Here is a 20,671-nt window from a genome sequence, read left to right on the forward strand (position 1 = left end):
TGCAAGTATGCTTGTGAGATGTCCGCATCAGGGCTCCGTTGGATGACGTCACCCACTAGCGAGAATAGCTGCCTGCTGTCCCTGGATAACAACTGTTACGGTAAGTAACATTGCTTTCAGCACACCCGCCTCTTTTTCCACCAACCCCCTCCTGGACTCAGGAAAGATCCCAGGCCTACCTTGTTTCCCTAGAGGTCTAGCGTTGGCGCTGGGGCAGGAGCAATCCTACTCGCTCCTGCCCATGCTCTGTCGGTGATGAAAATAATTGCCGAGACTTTATTTTCGTCACCGGCAGAGCATGGGCAGGAGCGAGTAGCATCACGCGTGCCTCTAGACCACTAGGGAAATAAGATAGGCCTTGGGTCTTTTCTATGGGTCTGGGAGAAGGAATGCTGCCTTTTTCTTGTCGGGGTGGGAGGGGGGGGGTGCGCTGAAGGTGGTTTTTTTTTTTGTTATTGTTACTAATTAACAAAAGTAAAAAAATTTAGTCTATTCATTACAGGAGAAAGTCTCCCGGTTCAGGGGGAGGGGGAGCTGGGCTGGGCTGATGGCAGGTGCAGAAAAGGAGCTTTGGGGGTCTCAGTTTATATTTGAGTTCCCTCCCACCCACTCCCCCCCCAATCGGGGGTCTCAGTCTGGAAAATTGACATCCAGATAATTGAAATTTTTTTTTTTTTTTTTATAATTCTTTATTCATTTTCATATTTTACATGAAGTGTACAAAATATTGAGTTACAACTAATGAATACACAATATCACTTTTATATCTATTACATAATATTCTGAACAAATTTTTTTATCCCCTCTCCCACCCCCCACCCTTCAAGTACTTTCCAATCACCTTATACATATTGTATACCATATTATAACATGTTATGTAAAATTATTTTATCCCAGGACAAGCAGGCATGATATTCTCACATGTGGGTGATGTCATCTACGGAGCCCCAGCGCGGACAGCTTTTCAAGCAAACTTGATTGAAGTTTCAAGTTTGCTACACTGCACCACGCATGTGCATGCCTTCTTGCCCACTAGAGGGCGCATCCCCACCTCGTGGTCCTCATTTCAGTCTTTTCCGCGGAGCCAGAAGCCCTGTGGAAATTGTGCTCTTCGTGTTTAGCCTTCTGACACCGCGGCTGAGTGTTTTTCTCTCGGTCGCTGTGCTTATTTTGGTTTTTTCTTTTATTATCTATCGAGTTTCGTCAAAAAAAAACAAAACAAAAACTTTTATTTTCTTCCGTTGGCTCCGGGGGCTCCCGGTAGCCGCGGCCGCGGGACCTCGTTCGTTCCCGGCCGGGTTTCGTGTCCATGTCCCGTCCCTTGACGGGTTTTAAAAAGTGCACCCGGTGCGATCGTCTCCTTTCAATTACCGATCCTCACCGGTGGTGCTTGCTTTGTCTGGGCCCTGAGCACCCGACCGATTCTTGTACTCGGTGCTCTACCTTTCAATCCAGGGCCCTCCGCCGCCGTTGCGCTCGGATGGCGGAGCTCTTTGCGGTGGACACCGGGGCGGGGAAGGCCTCGACGTCGGCCTCGGCTTCGGCCCCGGCCTTGACCTCGGCCTCGTCTCCTTCGACCTCGCCCCGACAGTCCGCTTCTTCGAAGCCGGTCTCCTCGACCCCGAAGTCGACGAAGGGTAAGTCCTCACTTCCTCCTTCTCTTCCAGCCTCTAAGAAGCCATCCTCTGGATCTTCGACGGGGGCGGGTGGGTCGTCCTCGGCCCCGCCCCGAGCGTCGAAGTCGGGTGCCCCGCGGGAATACTCGAGACCGAGGTCGCCCTCGAGGGAGCACCCGCCAGCCCCGGATCTACCTGCCATGATGGCGGTACCGGCCTTTCAGGGCTTACTCCGTGCGCTTATTACCTCGGAGCTGTCCGATTCCCTCGCGCACCTCCAGGCATCGGCCTCGGTCTCGGTGCCCTCGACTTCGGCCCCCAGGACGGCTTTGGCCTCGACCCCGGCCTTGCCCTCGACCTCGGCGGATCAGCCTGAGCGGAGCGTGCGGCCTCGGGACAAGGGGCGGAGGATTCGGAAGATCTCTTCGTCCTCGTCGAGGTCCTCCCGGGGCTCCTCGCCCTCGGGTCGGCCTCGGGCGAAGCGTCGGTCGAGGAAGCCCAAACGTCAACGGGTTTCTCCTCGACGACGCAGTCGCTCCTCACCGACCGGGGCCGAGACCCTTCGGGTCTCCGAGCTTCGCCTTGATAATCCGAGGCTTCTCCGTTCCTCCGAGGTTGAGTACTCGAGGGACTCTTCGCCGAGACGGAGGGGGCGTGCCTCGATCCCTCATACCCCGGAGACTTCCCGCAGGGGTTCCTCGGGGCGTGGCCAGTCCCCGACCCCGTCGAGGTCGCTTGGAGCGGCCTCTTGGGGTTCGGGTTCGGGCATGGGGAGGGAGCCTCGTTATTCCCGTGAGGCTTCCCCTTCCTTCTTGGCGACGAAGACTTCTCGTTCTCCCTCACCTCCTTCGAAGCCCTCTTCCTTTTCCAGATTTGTCCTTGATATGGGAAGAGCCTTGGACCTTGATCTGGCGTCAGGGTCTCAATATAGGAAGGAATTTTTGGAGGAGCAGGATTTGCCCTCTCCTCCCAGAGAGACCCCCCGACTGCCTCTTAACAAGGTTCTACACCAGACCTTCCTGAGGAACTTGGACTCCCCTCTTACAGTCACAGCTGTTCCGTCTAAGATGGAGCCGAAGTACCGCACAGTCCCCTGCAAGGGCTTCGATAAAGCGCAGTTATCTCACCAGTCGTTGCTGGTGGAGTCGGCGTTGAAGAAGTCCCAGCCTTCTCGGGTCTCGGCTGCGGTTCCCCCCGGGCGGGAGGGGCGGACCCTGGACAAGTTTGGTCGTCGCCTCTATTCTAACTCCTTGATGGCCGCTAGGGTCCTTAACTACGCCTTCACCTTCTCCTCCGCCTCCTCCTCCTATTTAAGGCAGATGGTCAAGGCGTTGCCCAGGTATTATGGAGTCATGCCTGATTCCCATAAGCAGGATTTTGGCGCATTTATGGCCAATTTATCCCAGCTGTGCCTCTACCTCTTTCACGCAGTCTACGATGCCTTTGAGTTGGCCTCTCGCGTATCCGCTTTTGCGGTGGCGATGTGCCGTCTCGCGTGGCTTCGTACGTTGGATATGGACCCGAACTTACAAGAACGTCTGGACAATCTTCCATGTGTTGGCTCAGAGCTGTTTGATGAGTCCTTGGAGGCGGCGACCAAGCGTTTGTCTGAACACGAACGCTCTATTGCCTCGTTGGTCCGTCCCAAACCCCGGGCTCCGCCGCAGAAGCCGTTTAGACCTCCTCCGCGGCGGTACCCGCAGAAGTCGACACCGGCTTTTTCTAGGCCTCCGCCCCGACGACCCCAGCAGCAGGGCAGGGCGTCCCAACCAAAGCCTCAGGCGCAAGGAGCGTCTAAACCCGCTCCGTCTTTTTGATGTGATGCGCGGTTGGGGGCGGGCCCCCTCCGCACAGTCAAAGGACCCCCTTCCTATCGGGGGCCGACTGCAGGCCTTTCTCCCAGCATGGGCCGAGATCACGTCGGACGCTTGGGTGCTCCGGATCATCTCTGAGGGCTACTCGCTGAATTTCTTATCCATGCCACCGGAACATCCGCCGGCGGCTTCTCTTTGCTGCCGAGACCAGCTTCCTCTTCTCCTGTCCGAGGCCAGGTCCTTGTTGGGCCTTCGGGCGGTGGAGCATGTGCCCCCGAACCAAAGGGGACGGGGTTTTTACTCCCGTTACTTTTTGGTCCCGAAGAAGACCGGGGACTTACGCCCCATTCTGGACCTCCGGAGGCTCAACAAGTTCCTTGTCCGGGAGAAGTTCTGTATGTTGTCCCTTCCAGTCCTGTACCCTCTACTAGACTCGGGGGACTGGATGTGCTCCCTGGACCTCAAGGAAGCATATACGCATGTTCCGGTGCATCCCGCCTTTCGCCAGTACTTACGGTTCCAGGTGGGGGAGTTGCACCTACAATATCGAGTCCTCCCCTTCGGGCTGGCCTCGTCTCCTCGGGTCTTTACGAAGTGTATGGTAGTGGTCGCGGCTGCCCTACGATCCCAGGGGCTGCAGGTCTTCCCCTACTTGGACGATTGGCTGATCAAGGCTTCATCCCAGGAGGGGGTTATCTCAGCGACCCGACAGACTATCATCTTCCTTCAACGTCTGGGGTTCGAAGTAAATTTTCCCAAATCGCAGTTGTGCCCGGCTCAATCCCTTCAGTTTATTGGGGCCGTGCTGGACACAGTTCGCCTTCGTGCATTCCTGCCCTCGTCGAGACTGGAGGCTCTGCTTCGCCTGGCCCGTCAGATTCTGCTGCAGCGCTCCGTCTCTGCACATCGGCTGATGATTCTACTCGGCCACATGGCTTCGACAGTTCATGTCACGCCGTTTGCCCGATTGCGTCTGAGACTCCCTCAGTGGACCTTGGCCTCCCAGTGGCGCCAGGATCGGGACCCCGCTCTCCCTTCCTGTTACGGTGACTCCTTCCTTGAGACGATCGCTCCGTTGGTGGACCAACTCTTCAAATCTTTCCGGGGGTTTGCTCTTTCTCGTCCCTCCGCATCGCAAGGTCCTGACCACGGACTCTTCGGAGTATGCGTGGGGGGCTCACCTCGACGGTCTGCGAACTCAAGCTCTATGGTCGGCGGAGGACCGTCTTTGTCATATCAATGTGTTGGAGCTTCGCGCCATCTTCCTGGCAGCTCGAGCGTTTTGTCATCTGCTGCGCAATCAGGTAGTCCTGGTACGGACGGACAACCAAGTGGCCATGTATTATGTAAACAAACAAGGGGGAACGGGCTTTTGGTCCCTGTGCCGGGAAGCCTTGCGCCTTTGGGAATGGGCGACCTCCCAGAACATCTTCCTGCGGGCGGTCTACATTCAGGGAGAAAAGAATTATCTCGCAGACAAACTCAGTCGTCTTCTCCAGCCGCACGAGTGGTCGCTAAACTCCCGAGTCCTGCGCGAGATCTTCGACCACTGGGGGACTCCTCAGGTGGATCTCTTTGCTTCCCCGGAGACTCGCAAACTGCCCCTCTATTGTTCCCGGATTTACTCCCAGGACCGTCTCGAGGCAGATGCCTTTCTTCTCGACTGGGGAGGGAGATTCCTTTATGCGTTTCCTCCTTTTCCTCTGATCTTGAGGACGTTGGTTCACCTCGAGTCATCCGGAGCTACTATGATTCTCATAGCGCCCCGTTGGCCTCGTCAGCACTGGTTTTCCCTGCTCCTTCAACTCAGTGCCAGGGAGCCTCTACTTCTGCCAGTTTTTCCCTCTCTGCTGTCTCAGAGTCGGGGTTCGCTGTTGCATCCCAATCTTCAGTCATTGCATCTGACGGCTTGGTTCCTTTCCCCCTGACTTCGGCGGTCTGGGAGGTGTTGGAAGCCTCGCGCAAGGCCTCGACTCGGCTTTGTTATTCCCAGAAGTGGACCAGATTTTCATCCTGGTGTACCTCGCACCATCTGGACCCGAGTTTGGTTCCGGTGTCCTCTGTTCTGGAATATTTGCTGCATTTGTCCAAGTCTGGGCTGAAGACAACTTCCATCCGGGTGCATCTCAGTGCTATTGCTGCTTTCCATCGGCATCTAGAGGGACGTTCTCTCTCTCTTCATCCTCTGGTGGTTCGTTTCATGAGGGGTTTAGTTAATGTTAATCCTCCTCTGAAACCTCCTCCTGTAGTTTGGGATCTGAATGTGGTCTTGGCTCAGCTGATGAAACATCCTTTTGAGCCAATTGACAAGTCTCTCCCTAAGTTTCTCACTTGGAAGGTGGTCTTTTTACTTGCGCTCACGTCTGCTCGTCGAATTAGTGAGCTCCAGGCTTTGGTTGTGGACCCGCCCTTTACTGTGTTCCATCATGACAAGGTGGTTCTTCGCACCCATCCAAAATTTCTACCTATGGTTGTTCTGATTTCCACCTCAATCAGTCTATTGTCCTTCCGGTGTTCTTCCCGAAACCCCACTCTCATCCTGGTGAGGCGGCGCTTCACACGCTGGACTGTAAGAGGGTGTTGGCTTTTTATCTCCAACGTACCAAGTCTCATCGGAAGGTTCCTCAATTATTTTTGTCCTTTGATCCTAATCGGCTGGGACATCCTGTTTCCAAGCGCACCTTGTCCAACTGGCTAGCTGCTTGTATTTCTTTTTGCTACGCTCAGGCTGGTCTCACGCTCCATGGTCGAGTCACGGGGCATAAGGTCAGGGCGATGGCAGCTTCTGTTGCTTTCCTCCGGTCTACTCCTGTGGAGGACATATGTAAAGCTGCCACTTGGTTTTCGGTTCATACGTTCACCTCACACTACTGTCTGGACACTTTGTCCAGGAGCGACGGCCGGTTTGGCCAGTCGGTGTTACGTAACCTGTTTTCCTGAATTGCCATCCTCCCACCTGCCCTTTTTTGGTTGGCTTGGAGGTCACCCACATGTGAGAATATCATGCCTGCTTGTCTTGGGATAAAGCACAGTTACTTACCGTAACAGGTGTTATCCAGGGACAGCAGGCATATATTCTCACAACCCGCCCACCTCCCCGGGGATGGCTTCTTTGCTGGTTATGGAACTGAGGACCACGAGGTGGGGATGCGCCCTCTAGTGGGCAAGAAGGCATGCACATGCGTGGTGCAGTGTAGCAAACTTGAAACTTCAATCAAGTTTGCTTGAAACGATGTCCGCGCTGGGGCTCCATAGATGATGTCGCCCACATGTGAGAATATATGCCTGCTGTCCCTGGATAACACCTGTTACGGTAAGTAACTGTGCTTTCACTACCCCCCCCTCCATGTGTGCCATAAAGAAGACAAGAAAAAGAAGAAAAGAAGATAAATCCTACTATTCATTCTGTACAATACTTTGTCAATGGCCCCCATATTTTTATAAATTTAGGATATGTCCCTCTTTGTATTGCTATTACTCTTTCCATTTTGAATATATGACAAATTGTATTCCACCAAAATGTATAATTAAGGTTACTATGATTCTTCCAGTTATTGGTTATATGCCTAATGGCAACCCCTGTCATGACTAGTAAAAGCTTGTTATTTTCTGGTGAAATTTGACTTTTTTTTCTCATCATCATTCCAAATAACACTGTATCATATGATATTGCTACATGATTTTCCATCAATTTATTAATTTGTGGCCAAATTGCATTCCAAAAACTTTTAATGTAGGGATAATGATACAGTAAATGATCCAACGTCCCAGGTTCCAGCATTTATTGGACTTAGAACTATCTAATTTTTGCAAACGTGTAGGGGTCCAAAAAGCTCTATGTAATAAAATGAACCAAGTTTGTCTCATAGATGCTGACACTGTACATCTCATTCTCCAAGACCAAATTAGTGGCCATTGAGATGCAGTAATTTGATGCTTAATCTCAATGCTCCAAATGTCTCTTAGACCATTTTTTGGTTTTTTATTCAAATATCCAGATATTAATTTATACCACAATGCGGCTTGATGCCCTAGGAAGTCTGCTTGGAAGCATAAGAACTCTAAACTATATTGATTATTCAATGTTTTCCATTCAGGGAACCCAACCTGAATGGCCTGCTTCAATTGCAACCATTTAAAACTTTGTTTTTTACTAAGACCAAATCTATGTTGCAATTGTGAAAATTCCAGCAGTTTACCTTCCGAAATAACATCATTCAGAGATCTAATGCCTGCAATAATCCAGTCCTTCCAAAGGATTTGAGCTCCGCCAATTTTAATCTTGGAGTTTATCCATAAAGACTGATTAGTTGACTTGTTTATTGGGACAGGTGTTAATTTACTAATAAACCTCAACGTTTTCCAAGTATCCATTAATATCTTATTTTCTCTGTATCTTCTAGGCATGTTGATACTTGGAAAATGAACTAAATTTAGGGGAAACATAAGGCGCCATTCCAAATATAACCAATCCGGTGCATTATCTATCAGTTCTGGGAGGATCCAATACATACCCTGATGTAAAATATAGGCTTGATGGTACCTATAAAAATTTGGAAAATTTACCCCTCCCTCCTTAATTGATTTTTGCAAAGATACCAAAGCTATTCTATGCGTTTTACCAAGCCAAAGAAATTTCGTTAAAATGCTATTAAGCTTTTTATAAAAGGACCCCTGAAAATAAATAGGTATCATACTCATTTGGTAGCAAACTACAGGCAAGATCATCATTTTAATAGTTTGAACTCTCCCCCACCAAGAAAGATGTAACGGATTCCATTGCTCACATAACTCTGTAACTCTTTTCAATACAAATTTTTCATTTTCTTTTACTGTATCTTCAATTGTATTTTTAACTTGAATGCCAAGATATTTAAATCCTTCTTCTTTCCATATGAACGGAAAAGCGTCAAATAATCCTTTTACACTAAACTAAACCTTGGGTTTATATACCGCACCATCTCCACGAATGCGGAGCTCGGCACGGTTTACAGGAAGAAAGATGAGAGAGGAACTACAGTAAGTTCAGACTTACTCCAATTAATTTTATAACCTGAAAATATGCCAAACATATCAATTAATTCCAATAGACAAGATAAGGTAGACTCTGGATTCCTCAAATAAAGTAAAATATCATCCGCATAAGCCGAAATTTTATATTCCATATCAGAATATGGAATACCCTGTATCCCCCTTGCTTGCTGTATTGCTAACAATAAGGGTTCTAATACAACATCAAATAACAAAGGAGATAAAGGACAACCTTGTCTAACTCCCCTCTGCAATTGAAAACCATCAGATATCATATTATTAATATTTAATCTTGCAATCGGGAAGCTATACAATGTTTTTACCATTTGTATAAATCCAGAACCTATACCAAACCATTCTAAAGCCTGATACATAAAATTCCATTCTACCCTATCAAACGCTTTTTCTGCATCCAAGGAAACTGTAAAAGCCGGTTCATCCATTTTTTTTGATAAATTTAACATATGAAACAATAATCTAAAGTTATTAGAGGAATGTCTTTTAGCAACGAAACCCGTCTGATGTGTGTCTATAATATGTGGGAGAGCTTTGGCTAATCTCAAAGCCAAAATTTTCGCCAAAAGTTTATTATCCACATTTATTAAAGATATAGGCCTGTAGTTTGAAACCAAAGTAGGATCTTTATTTGGCTTAGGCAAAACAATTACTATTGATTCAGCCATAGTACCTTTAATATCACCTTTTATAAGTTATATTTGAGTTCCCTCCCACCCACTCCCCCCCCCAATCGGGGGTCTCAGTCTGGAAAATTGACATCCAGATAATTGAAATTTGGCTAATCGGCGTTCCACTGTAATATATTCTAGGCATAGGAGGCATTTATGCCATATATTTGTATTTTTAAAAATCTCGTATCTTCCTTCGCCTGCATTTCCTTCAAAGTATACATTTTGAGACCTTTGTCCTTATATGCTTTAGTTACTAACCATTTAAGAAGCCATCTTCTAGACTTGACTCCATCCTATTTACACAGGAATTTGGGATCACTACATGGTAACCTATATTGGCAAAAGAAAATTGGCAAGGGCTTTGTGTAGTTGCTCTGTCCACTTGGAGCAAACTACCTTTGGAATTGGACTGCATTCTTATCTGCTTTCATTCAGAAAGCAGATTCTTTACTGCAATCTAAATTTTATTGTATATGATATATATGATGAACCACAATTTTATTTATTGTATTTCACACAGTTCTTATACATTCAATTTTTGAATGAGTTGTTCAGGAATATGAACATGGGTGATTATACCCTTATAAATGCTACAGTGAGTATTGGGGTGGGGGGGAGTCTCTAGATTTATAGCATATCTATTCAGTTACATCTTTTCTCAAATGCTTTCAGACTCTGCAGTAGTTATTTGTAGTTGGTCAAAGGTGTGAGGGATTTTATTTATTTATTTTAAATCTAGAAAACAGTGGTCATTAGAAGACTTTGAAATTGGACGTCCCTTGGGAAAAGGGAAGTTTGGAAATGTGTATCTGGCCCGTGAACGGCAGAGCAAGTTTATCCTGGCACTGAAGGTGCTATTTAAATCACAGCTTGAAAAAGCAGGCGTGGAACATCAGTTACGGAGAGAAGTGGAAATTCAGTCACATCTTAGGTAATTTTGTTCTGTTTTCTATACAAAGTTGCATGTGAGCTACCTTGTGGTTAATGACCAGTCTCTCTGGCTGTTCTAATTTCATCACCTGTGAACAACATCATTGATTCTTAAGAAAAGAACAAACAGAATTTGTCTCCGTCCTCACAGATAACTGCAGGAAACCAACCCCATGTAATTCTTTAAGGAGAAAGGGAAGAATCGGAGTATGAATGGGTTCAAGCCACTGACCCTCAAGTCTTGCCTTGAAGAATGCTGGTGTAGAAGGACCAAGGTTGAGAGAGAGACTAAAGAATGACAGGATGGTTTCCTGCAGTTATCCACGGGGACAAGGACAAATTCTATCGCTGTATTCTCTAAATTTCAGACCACTTATGTGATATATTGCCTCTTTAGTTTTCAGCCTTGCATAACCTGTTGCAAATCTATTTGGAGGAGGCATTGGGCTGTAGCCTTTTTAACAAAGAAATACTTAAGTGAAGCCCTCAAATCATTTTTCAGCATTTAAAAATTGTACAATGCTTATTATCTTTGTATAACTTCTTCACTTTCTACAGGCATCCTAACATCCTGAGGCTGTATGGTTATTTCCATGATGCTACAAGGGTTTACTTAATATTAGAAAATGCTCCACGAGGAGAGCTTTTCCGAGAGCTTCAAAAACACTCCAAGTTTGATGAACAAAGAACTGCTACAGTATGTCTCTCTCTTTTTTTTTTTTTTTTTTTTTTTCTTCTTCTTTTGTCTTCTTAAGATATTTCAGAGCAGGTGAGAGCTTGCAGTTGCTATTGACAAAAAAAAGCTAAATTTTTTAAATTCTGTATCGCCTGGTAGACTGGTATAGTCCTTACAAATGGGTTATATACCTCACTGCTACCAGCAGGTGGAGACTGAGAACAAACTTGTATATCAGGATGGTGATGGGACAAAAGCGCGCGAGACTTCAGCGCACCGACAATTCGGCACAAGACATCAGCATGCCACCTAAAAAGTGACTTTTAAAGAGCTCCGGGGGGGGGGGGGTGATCTTCCACCACATTTTTTTTTTTTTTTTTTTAATCTTTATTCATTTTCAAAAATTACAAGTGTACAACAGTCATTCAGAAATACCTTTTTAAAAAAAAAATCTTTATTCATTTTCAAAAATTACAAGTGTACAACAGTCATTCAGAAATATCTTAATTAATTGACATTCTTATTGTAATATTCCAAATAAATAATTATATAAGAAACCCACCCCTCCCACCCATATACCAATAAATAACAACTATCAATATATTATCCGTCATATTCCCAGCCCCCTTATCTTATCCAATATTCTGGTGTTTAAGATGTCTGATCACTAGAATAAATCGTCAATGGCCCCCAAATCTTTATAAACTTATTATAATTACACTTTCCTTAGCACAGCAGCAGATGAATCCAGAGACTAGTGGGATAGCTCACATCGACCAGCAAGTGGAGATAGAGAAACTGATTAACAGGTGGTCTTATAGACTGGCATTCCTCCTGTCCATTCAGTTTGCTCTATCTCCCAGCAGGGGTTCGTAGCTATCGATCTAGCTCCTGGATTCTGGCTGTGCAGGAATAATTTCTGGGACTTTTCTATTCTTCTGTTAAGACTAGTTCTTTTCAGTAAGAAAGGGGTGTCTGGCTGAGCGGTGCCAGCTTTGGGAGCTACACCTGGGCCCCCCCAGGTCCCTTCTCCACCCTCCCCTCCAGTAGATTGAGGGGTTTCCTTAGGTTCTGTGTTTCTTCTTTCCAGTTTCAAAAAAACCCCCAAAAAGGTCAGAGCCTCCCTGTGCTGTGCTGTAAGCCTCCGGGTCGGCTTACAGACTGAAACTGCCAGCTATAACCTTTCTGCATTTGGGCTGAGTGATTGTGTTAGGTGAGTTGGATTTGCGATTTGTGTGTGACACGTGCGGTTTGGCCCGTTTCGGGTGTTAGATTTTGTTGTGCTGCGTCGGTAGTTTTTTGGCGGGCTTCTCCGGTTTAAAAAAAAAAAATATCGCCACGGAGGGGGTGGACGTGTTAGCCCTCCCGTGGCCTCCGGGTTGCCTTCTTTATGTATTTCCTCCTTGGCCGATGATAGGTCGGGTGTTACATCGCATCTCTCTCTTTCCGGGCAGGGTGATCCTCGTGACTCCGGATTGGCCGCGTCGGCCGTGGTACGCGGACCTGATTCAGCTGTCGACGGGCGATCGGCTGACGTTTCCGGTGACTCCGGACATGCTCACTCAGGGTCCTATCTCCATGGAAAATCCGTCCCACTTTGGTCTTACGGCCTGGCTCTTGAACGGTCGCGGCTGAACAGGTTATTTCCATTCTTCTTCAAGCCAAAAAGATTTCTACCTCTGCCTCCTATGCTAGGGTCTGGAGAGTTTTTGAATCTTGGTGTAGGGGGCAAGGTCTTGAGCCCTTCCAGGCGTCTCTGTCAGCTATTCTTTCCTTTCTGCAGGAGGGCGTAGCTAAGGGGTTGGCCTATAATTCCTTGAAGGTTCAGGTGGCGGCCATTGCGTGTTACAGGGGCCGGGGTCGCTCGTTCTGCACTAGCGTTTCAACCTGACGTGGTTCACCATATTCGGCCTCCTGTAAAACGAACCTGTCCCGCGTGGAGTCTTAAGCTTGTCCTTGGTGGATTGCGGGCAGCACCTTTTGAGCCTTTGTCTAATGCTACTTTGAAGGATGTCACCTTGAAGACTGTGTTTTTGGTGGCTATGGCTTCGGCCAGACGGGTGTCGGAGTTGCAGGCTCTGTCTTGCAGGGATCCCTTTTTGCGCATTTCGGATGCTGGGGTGTCTGTTCGGACGGTGCCTTCCTTTCTGCCTAAGGTGGTTTCTTCCTTTCATGTGAACCAGTGTTTATTCCTCCCGGCTTTTCGGAGGGAGGATTGGGGGGAGCGCTTCTCTTCTTTGCGTTTCCTGGATGTGCGCAGGATTGTTCTGCATTATTTGGAGGTGACTAACGACTTTCGTCAGTCGGACCACCTGTTCGTGGTGTTCGCGGGCAGGAACAAAGGTATGGCGGCATCTAAGGCTTCCATTGCTCGTTGGGTCAAGGAAACGATTGCTTCGGCTTATTTGATAGCGGGGAAGTGGTTGCCGGAGCAGCTTCGTGCTCATTCGACTCGAGCGTTGGCTGCGTCTTGGGCGGAGTCAGGAGGTTTTTCCTTGGAGGAGATTTGCCGTGCGGCTACTTGGTCTTCTGGGAATATCTTTTCCAAGCATTACCGATTGGATGTGGCGGCCCGTGCGGAGGCTAGTTTTGGCGCTTCGGTTATTGCGGAGGCGGCGTTAGCTTCCCACCCAGTATGAGTTTTGCTTTGCTACATCCCACTAGTCTCTGGCTTCATCTGCTGCTGTGCTAAGGAAGGAAAAATTATGTTCTTACCTGTTAATTTTCTTTCCTTTAGGAGCAGCAGATGAATCCAGAGCCCCACCCTTTCTGCGGACGATCTGTCAGTGTTCTGTGTGGCGCGTTTAGTTGGGTTATTGTTGGTAGTTGTGTTCTGTTGTTAATATTTGTGATTCGCTACTGGAAATAAGTTTTTGACTGCTCATTTTCCTATCTATGGATGCTTGGGCAAGGAGCGTTACTGAATGGACAGGAGGAATGCCAGTCTATAAGACCACCTGTTAATCAGTTTCTCTATCTCCACCTGCTGGTCGATGTGAGCTATCCCACTAGTCTCTGGATTCATCTGCTGCTCCTAAAGGAAAGAAAATTAACAGGTAAGAACATAATTTTTCCTTACTTCAGACTGTTTATGCTGCCGCTGGGGGGGGGGGTGCAACCCCCCACATTATAGAGAAAGCTTAACTTTTTTCCTAAAAAATCAGGGAAAAAGTTAAGTTTACTCTATTAAGGGGGGGGGTTCCCCACTCACACCCCACGTCGGAGCTCTTTAAAAATCGCATGATTTTATGATTTATTGAATAGGGAGGGAGGGGGAGGGATTATTAGATTCAATAAGAATGATATAAATGTTAGATTTCTTTCATAATATTTAAAATATTATAGAATTTTAATTTGTAATGAAATGTTAAATTTGATGCTTATATGAGAGTTTATCAAGTGTGTATCTTTAAGTTTTAAATGAGTTTATTTGCTACACTTGTTGTAACATACGAAAATGAATAAAGAATAAAAAATAAAAAAAATAAGTCGCATTTTAGGCGGCATGCTGGTGTCTTGCGCCAAATTGTCAGCGCTGCAATGTCGGTGCGCTGAAGTCTCGCGCATAAATGACTATGAACCATCAGGATAGCTTCCCCTCTTGCAATTCAGTCTTCCTCAATCTCCATTAAAGCAGGTAGGAAGACTAATTTGGCTCCCCTCTTAGTACTGTTGGAATTTTATTTTGAACTCCTGGGTTTCCTTTTTGTGCCAGATAGAGCTTGGATGGGTCCTGTTTGGGGATCCGTCCAACCTCAGGGGTGTTAAACTCAGCGGGTCTTGTGCTGGGTCCCTCCCCCCATCTTCCTCCACCTCCCCAGGTGAAGACACAAGCATGTTTACAATGACATCACTACCATAAGGGGGTTTGTTTTACTTGTTAGCATTTATATACTGCTTGTGGCCCAAGTGGTTTACATTGAGGTACTCAAGCATTTTTCCCTATCTCTAATGTACCTGGGGCAATGGAGGATTAAGTGACTTGCCCAGGGTTTTGTAATCTTAAGGCGCCTACCAGTATTCTGTCTTCAGTAGATGGTTGGTGCCCTGGACTACTGATTTAGGTCCTCCTTTTATAAAGCCACGGTAGCAATTTTCCTGCAGCTTGCTTGTTTGCTTTATTTAGTGATTGATTGATTTAGCTTAAGAACCTTGAACTAAATGGTTCACATGAATTAAAACAAAATTATGACAAACTAAAATCTTAAAAACAAATCAAATGCACCAAAGGCAATAGAAATTGAATGTAAAAAGGTAAAGGGATGGGACTCGATGCCACTTTTTTTTTTTTTCTGTGTGGTTTACACAATCAAAAGTGGTTTACCTAGGGCAATGAAGTGTTAAGTGACTTGGCCAGCATCACAAGAAGCTGCGGTGGGAATCAAAACTCACAACCTCAGGGTGCTGAGGCAGCTGCTTTAACCACTGGGCCATGGCTCCACTCAATGGGGGCCCTCAGTGTGTTGGTTATAAAGCAACTATTTGTTTTAAAAGCATGTGTGCAGAGATGAAATAATTAAGTCTTAACCATATGTAATTTTGCCTCCTATAACTTTATATAAGATGATCATACTTGTCTGACATAAGAATTGCCGCTGCTGGGTTAGACCAGTGGTCCATTGCGCCCAGCAGTCTGCTGTCGTGATGGCCTTTAGGTCAAAGACCAGCACCCTAACTGAGACTAGCCTTACCTGCATACGTTCTGGTTCAGCAGGAACTTTTGTCTAATTTTGCCTTGAATCCCTGACAGGCAGTAAATTTGTATAACCAAGGTATGCTGGCTTATCCCAGGACAAGCAGGCAGGTATTTTCACTAGTGGGTGATGTCATCTGACAGAGCCCCGATACGGACGTCTCACAAGCATGTCTTGCTTGAAGAAACTCGGAAGTTTCGAGATGCCCGCACCGTGCATGCGCCAGTGCCTTCCCGCCCGATGGTCCGGGCGTGTCTCCTCAGTTCATTTTCTTCCGCGGAGCTGAGAAGTTCAACTTCAATTCTGCGCCCATTGAATCTGTTTTTTGCCTTCGTTATTTCCGCGGGTTGGGGTCTTTTGGCTCTCCCGTGCGTTTGTTTCTTTCTTTGGTTTCTTTTTTCAAAAAAACCCCAAAAAACATTTTTCCTTCCGACGCCGGGTCGGCTGCGTGGCAGAGGCCCCGCGCCTTCGACCTTGCGGCGGAGCTTTTCCGGCCTATGTCCCGGCCGATCACCAGTTTTAAAAAGTGTAGCCAGCGCGCGATTTCGCTCACGGACCCTCATCGACGCTGCCTCCAGTGTCTGGGTCCGGATCACTTTCCAAAATCGTGCCAGCCTTGCTCTACTTTGACGGCGTGAGCGTTTAAGCGCCGCTGCCTGCTGTGGGAGTCCATGTTTAAGATGGAAGCTTCGTTGGACCCTATCGCTTCCACCTCGACTAGTGCTTCGACTTCGTCGACCAAGCCCTCTGCCTCCCCGGCTGCTTCTGGCCTTTTGAAACCAGCATCATTCACGCCGGTTTCGGCCTCGTCATCGGCGCCGGTGCCTTCCTCTATCCCCTCGGATCAGGTACCGACACCCATTGTTCCACCAGTGGTGCTTAAAGTGCCGAAGGCTGGCAAGCAGAAGCACGCTGCACCGAAGGAGCGCGGAGACCGTGCGGAAGGGCCCCCGTTTGGTGCGGATCCCTCCATATCGGCTTCGTTGAAGTCCCTCCTGGAGGCTCAGTTTGTGGAACTCATGACCACCATGGGTCCCCGGCTGATTGCCTCTATCCAGGGTGACCTCCCAGTTCCGGTCCCGATGGGCGGGCCGCCCCCTTCCTCCTCCCCCGCGCCACACGACCTCGTTGCTCGGAGCGGAGGAACGGCGGGCGGTGTCCGGCTCCTCGAGGCAGCCCTCGGTTAGTGGCATGCCTCCCTTGGAACCGATTTCTTCAAAGAAGGCCCCTCTTGGGGATATGCCTCCCTTGGAACCGATTCCCTCGAGGAGAGCCTCCCTTAGTGACTTACCTCCCTTGGAGCCTATTACTCCGCCCCATGACTCTGTGTGGCGTCCACCTTCGAGGCCTCCCAGTCCTGGGCATAGCAGGAAGCAAGAAGAGTTCTTCCGGACCCCCTATCAAGCCTGGGCGGCTTCTGGGGAGGCGCCGACTCTTCCGCCTCTTCGATCGACAGCATCGAGTCCTATCTGCTCCTTGGAGGCTTCTGGGGACCAGTATTCTCTCAGGCGGACTCAATCCCCGTCCAGGCATCGAGAAGGGCATCGATCCAGGCACTCTTCGAGGCATTCGTCTCGACATTCGACAGTCTCGCCTCAGAAAAAGTTGCCTCGAATGGTATATTCTGCTTCGGCTGGGTCTCCTCTTCCGGGCCCGGAGTTCAAGGACCCCGAGGTTTTTTTATTCCCCCTGTTGCTCACAGGCTTCGGGGGAGCCCGAAGCCTCGACTTCTTCTAGTCCTTCTCGAAGGCCGGCACTTGCGGACCAGCTGTTCTTTTCCTCATTTCTCAGACAAATGGCGGATGACATGGACATTACCCTCGACGCTGGATCTCGATACTCAAAGGAGTATCTCGATACCATGCACTTGCCTCGCCCTCCAGCCGAGTCCTTGCGCCTCCCATTGCACAAGCTCCTCGACCAAACCTTCATGAGGTGTTTTGAGTCTCCTTACTCGATCCCTGCAGTCCCTGGAAAGTTGGATTCCCGGTACCGCATGGTGCATCATAAGGGCTTCGAGGGACCTCAGCTTTCTCATCAGTCCCTCTTGGTCGAATCCTCGCTCAAGCGATCTCATCCAGGTCAGGTGTATGCTTCGGTGCCTTCCTGCTCCACTAGGGGGCGCATCCCCTCGTGGTCTCCAGTTCAAAATTTTCCGCTGAGCCTAGAAGTCGTGTTTTTTCAGGCTCTGCCCCAACTGCCTTCTAGCACCGCGATTTTTCTTGATTTTCCTCGTTTAAGTCGCTGTGTGCAAAATTTTTTCTTCTTCAACTTGATTCCTGCTTTGTTTTGACCGACCTGGAGGCTTCCGGGTCCCCATGGCCGCGTGGCTACTCGAGCCGCGGCCACTTTCGATTCTATGTCCCGGCCTTTGACCGGCTTTAAAAATTGCACCCAGTGCGGGCGGCTTCTTTCCATCACAGACCCGCATCGCCGGTGCATCCTCTGCCTGGGGGCCGCTCATCCAACCGACTCCTGCCCCCATAGAAACATAGAAAGATGACGGCAGAAAAGGGCCAAGGCCCATCAAGTCTGCCCACTCTATAGACCCTCCCCTTAATACTATACAATGTTTTACCCTGACCCACTTAGGGATCCCACATGGGCGTCCTATTTATTCTTAAAATCTGGCACGCTGCTGGCCTCGATTACCTGTACTGGAAGCTTGTTCCATTGATCAATCACTCGCTCCGTGAAGAAATACGCTACTTTCCAGAACCGGGCCCTCCGTCGAAGGAAAGCCCGCATGGAGGATCTTTTCGCCCCGGACCAACCCTCTACCTCGGCCTCGAGGTCGGCCCTGGCCTCGGCCCCGGCCTTGACCTCGGCCCCGAATACCTCGGCATCGCCTCGAGACTCGACTCCGAAGTCCTCGGGACAACAGAAAGCCTCGGCTCCGGGTAAGTCCCCTCTTCCCTCTTCAGGTTCTGTACCAGCGAAGAAACCAACCTCAGGGACACCAGCGACGCATGGCGGAAGTCCCATGCTTACAGCCCCGGCGAAGCCCTCCAAGCCTTCGGGCCGTGCCTCCACCACACGGGAATACTCTGATACGAGGTCGCCCCCGGTGGAGTGCACCGAGGCAGGGGACATGCCTTCGATGCTGTCCGTGCCCGTCTTCCAGGACCTACTCCGAGCAATGATCTCGTCGGAGCTGTCCGCTGCAATGGCCCATCTACAACCGGCCTCGACCTCGACCCCTCATGTGCCAGACCAGCCTGAGCCTCGCGTCGAGCCACCTCGGGAAAAAGTGCGCAAACTTCGCCGCATCTCATCCTCCTCGGACTCCTCGCCGAGGCACCCGAGGCGCTCTCCCTCCACAGACCGCCACAGGGCAAAACGTCGTGCTAAACCGACAGAAACCTCGAACCGCCGTACCTCCAAGAAGGCCCGGGGTTCCCCCACTCTACGAGGCCGTTCCCCTACACCTCGTACGGGACCGCTCAGGGTGGCGGAGTTATCACTCTCCAACCCGCGCATACTCCGAACTCCCCCTCGGACCGGGGCCCCGGTCCGAGGTGCCAGGCTTTCACCGAGGGAGTCCGGGTCGAGGTCACCGATTCGACATCGATCAGTATCCCGAACCCCGGCATCGTCTACGAGGGGCTCCTCGAGACGTCGGAGATCCACGACCCCGGAACACTTTCACAGTGCTTCCCCGGTCTCGGAACGTGGATCGGAGCAGGAACCTCGATACTCGAGGGAAGCCTCCCCATCCTTCTCCACCCGACGGATGTCGCGTTCACCGACCCCACACGGGGCCTCGGGAACATCCCACCCGTCCTTCACTCGCTTTATCCAGGACATGGGCCACGCTTTGGACTTAGACCTCCAGTCCGACTCCAGATACTCAAAAGAGTACCTAGCGGAGCTGGACATGCCATCACTGCCCAGAGAGTCCCTTCGCTTACCGCCTAATCCGGTACTCCAACAGGCTTTCTTCAGGAACCTGGAGACCCCCTATATGGTCACAGCAGTCCCCTCCAAAATGGAGGCCAAGTACCGTACGGTACCCTACCCGGGGTTTGAACAACCGCAGCTCTCCCACCAGTCGCTGCTGATAGAATCGTCCCTGAAAAAGGCTCACCCCTCCCGGGTCTCAGCCACGGTCCCCCCAGGTCGGGAAGGCCGAACCCTGGACAAGTTCGGCAGGAGACTATATCAAAATGCGATGATGGCCTCTAGGGTGCAAAGCTACACTTTCACCTTCACATCCTACCTCAAACACCTCATCGGACTACTGAGAGCCTTTGAGACTGACTTACCAGCCTCTCGCCAAGGCGCGTTTAGCCTGCTTGTAGAGTCCCTCTCCAACCTACGCCTCCATCTATTCCACGCGGCCTACGATGGCTTCGAACTCTCCTCCAGAGAGGCAGCCTTTGCTGTCGCCATGCGCCAACTATCTTGGCTGCGCCTGGTCGACATGGACCCCAACTTACAGGACCGGTTGGCTAACCTCCCCTGCGTGGGGAAAGAGCTATTTGACGACACTATAGAGGCGGCTACAAAACGCCTCTCTGAACACGAACACTCATTTGCCTCCCTCGTCCGGCAAAAGCCAAAACCGCCCGCGTCCAGGCCGTTCAGGGCCCCTCCGCGCCGCTACCCGCAAAAATCCACTCCCGCCTACTCCCGGCCTCCGCCAAGGCGTCCGCAAGCCCACCATCGGGCCCCACCCAAATCCCAACCGCCTGCAACTACCAAACCATCCCCGTCCTTTTGACAGAGTCCCAGGCTCCCTGCCCATCGGGGGCCGCCTCAGAGCTTTTTACCCTCACTGGGAACAACTCACGTCAGACGCATGGGTCCTTGGCGTGATCTCATCAGGATACTCTCTCAACTTTCGAGCCATTCCTCCAGACAGCCCCCCAAGGAAGTGCCCTCCCAACCGAACGCTGCTACCCCTACTCCTCTCAGAAGCTCGAGATCTGCTTCGCCTGCGAGCAGTGGAGGAGGTTCCCCCCGACCAACGGGGGAAGGGCTTCTACTCCCGTTACTTCCTGGTACCGAAGAAAACGGGAGACCTACACCCAATACTAGACTTGAAACGACTCAACAAATTTCTGTTACGGGAAAAATTTTGGATGCTTTCCCTACCGATCCTCTACCCCCTGATCGAAAGAGGCGATTGGCTCTGCTCCCTCGATCTGAAGGAGGCGTACACACATGTTCCAGTGCATCCCGCTCACCGCAAGTTCTTGCGTTTTCAAGTAGGGGACCT

General features: G+C 49.6%; 1 protein-coding gene across 4 annotated transcripts in view; it reads left to right on the forward strand.

The window, feature by feature from the left end:
• The window catches only part of AURKA (aurora kinase A), a 71,142-nt gene that overhangs the window by 35,122 nt on the left and 15,349 nt on the right, over positions 1 to 20,671 (forward strand). For all 4 annotated transcript variants that reach the window (XM_033914076.1, XM_033914075.1, XM_033914072.1 and 1 more), the window contains 2 exons: positions 9,890 to 10,081; positions 10,639 to 10,777. In XM_033914076.1, the coding sequence (XP_033769967.1) occupies positions 9,890 to 10,081; positions 10,639 to 10,777 (331 nt within the window). The remainder of the gene's footprint in view (positions 1 to 9,889; positions 10,082 to 10,638; positions 10,778 to 20,671) is intronic.

The sequence above is a fragment of the Geotrypetes seraphini genome, chromosome 11, assembly GCF_902459505.1.
Source record: "Geotrypetes seraphini chromosome 11, aGeoSer1.1, whole genome shotgun sequence".
Taxonomy (NCBI): Eukaryota; Metazoa; Chordata; class Amphibia; order Gymnophiona; family Dermophiidae; genus Geotrypetes; species Geotrypetes seraphini.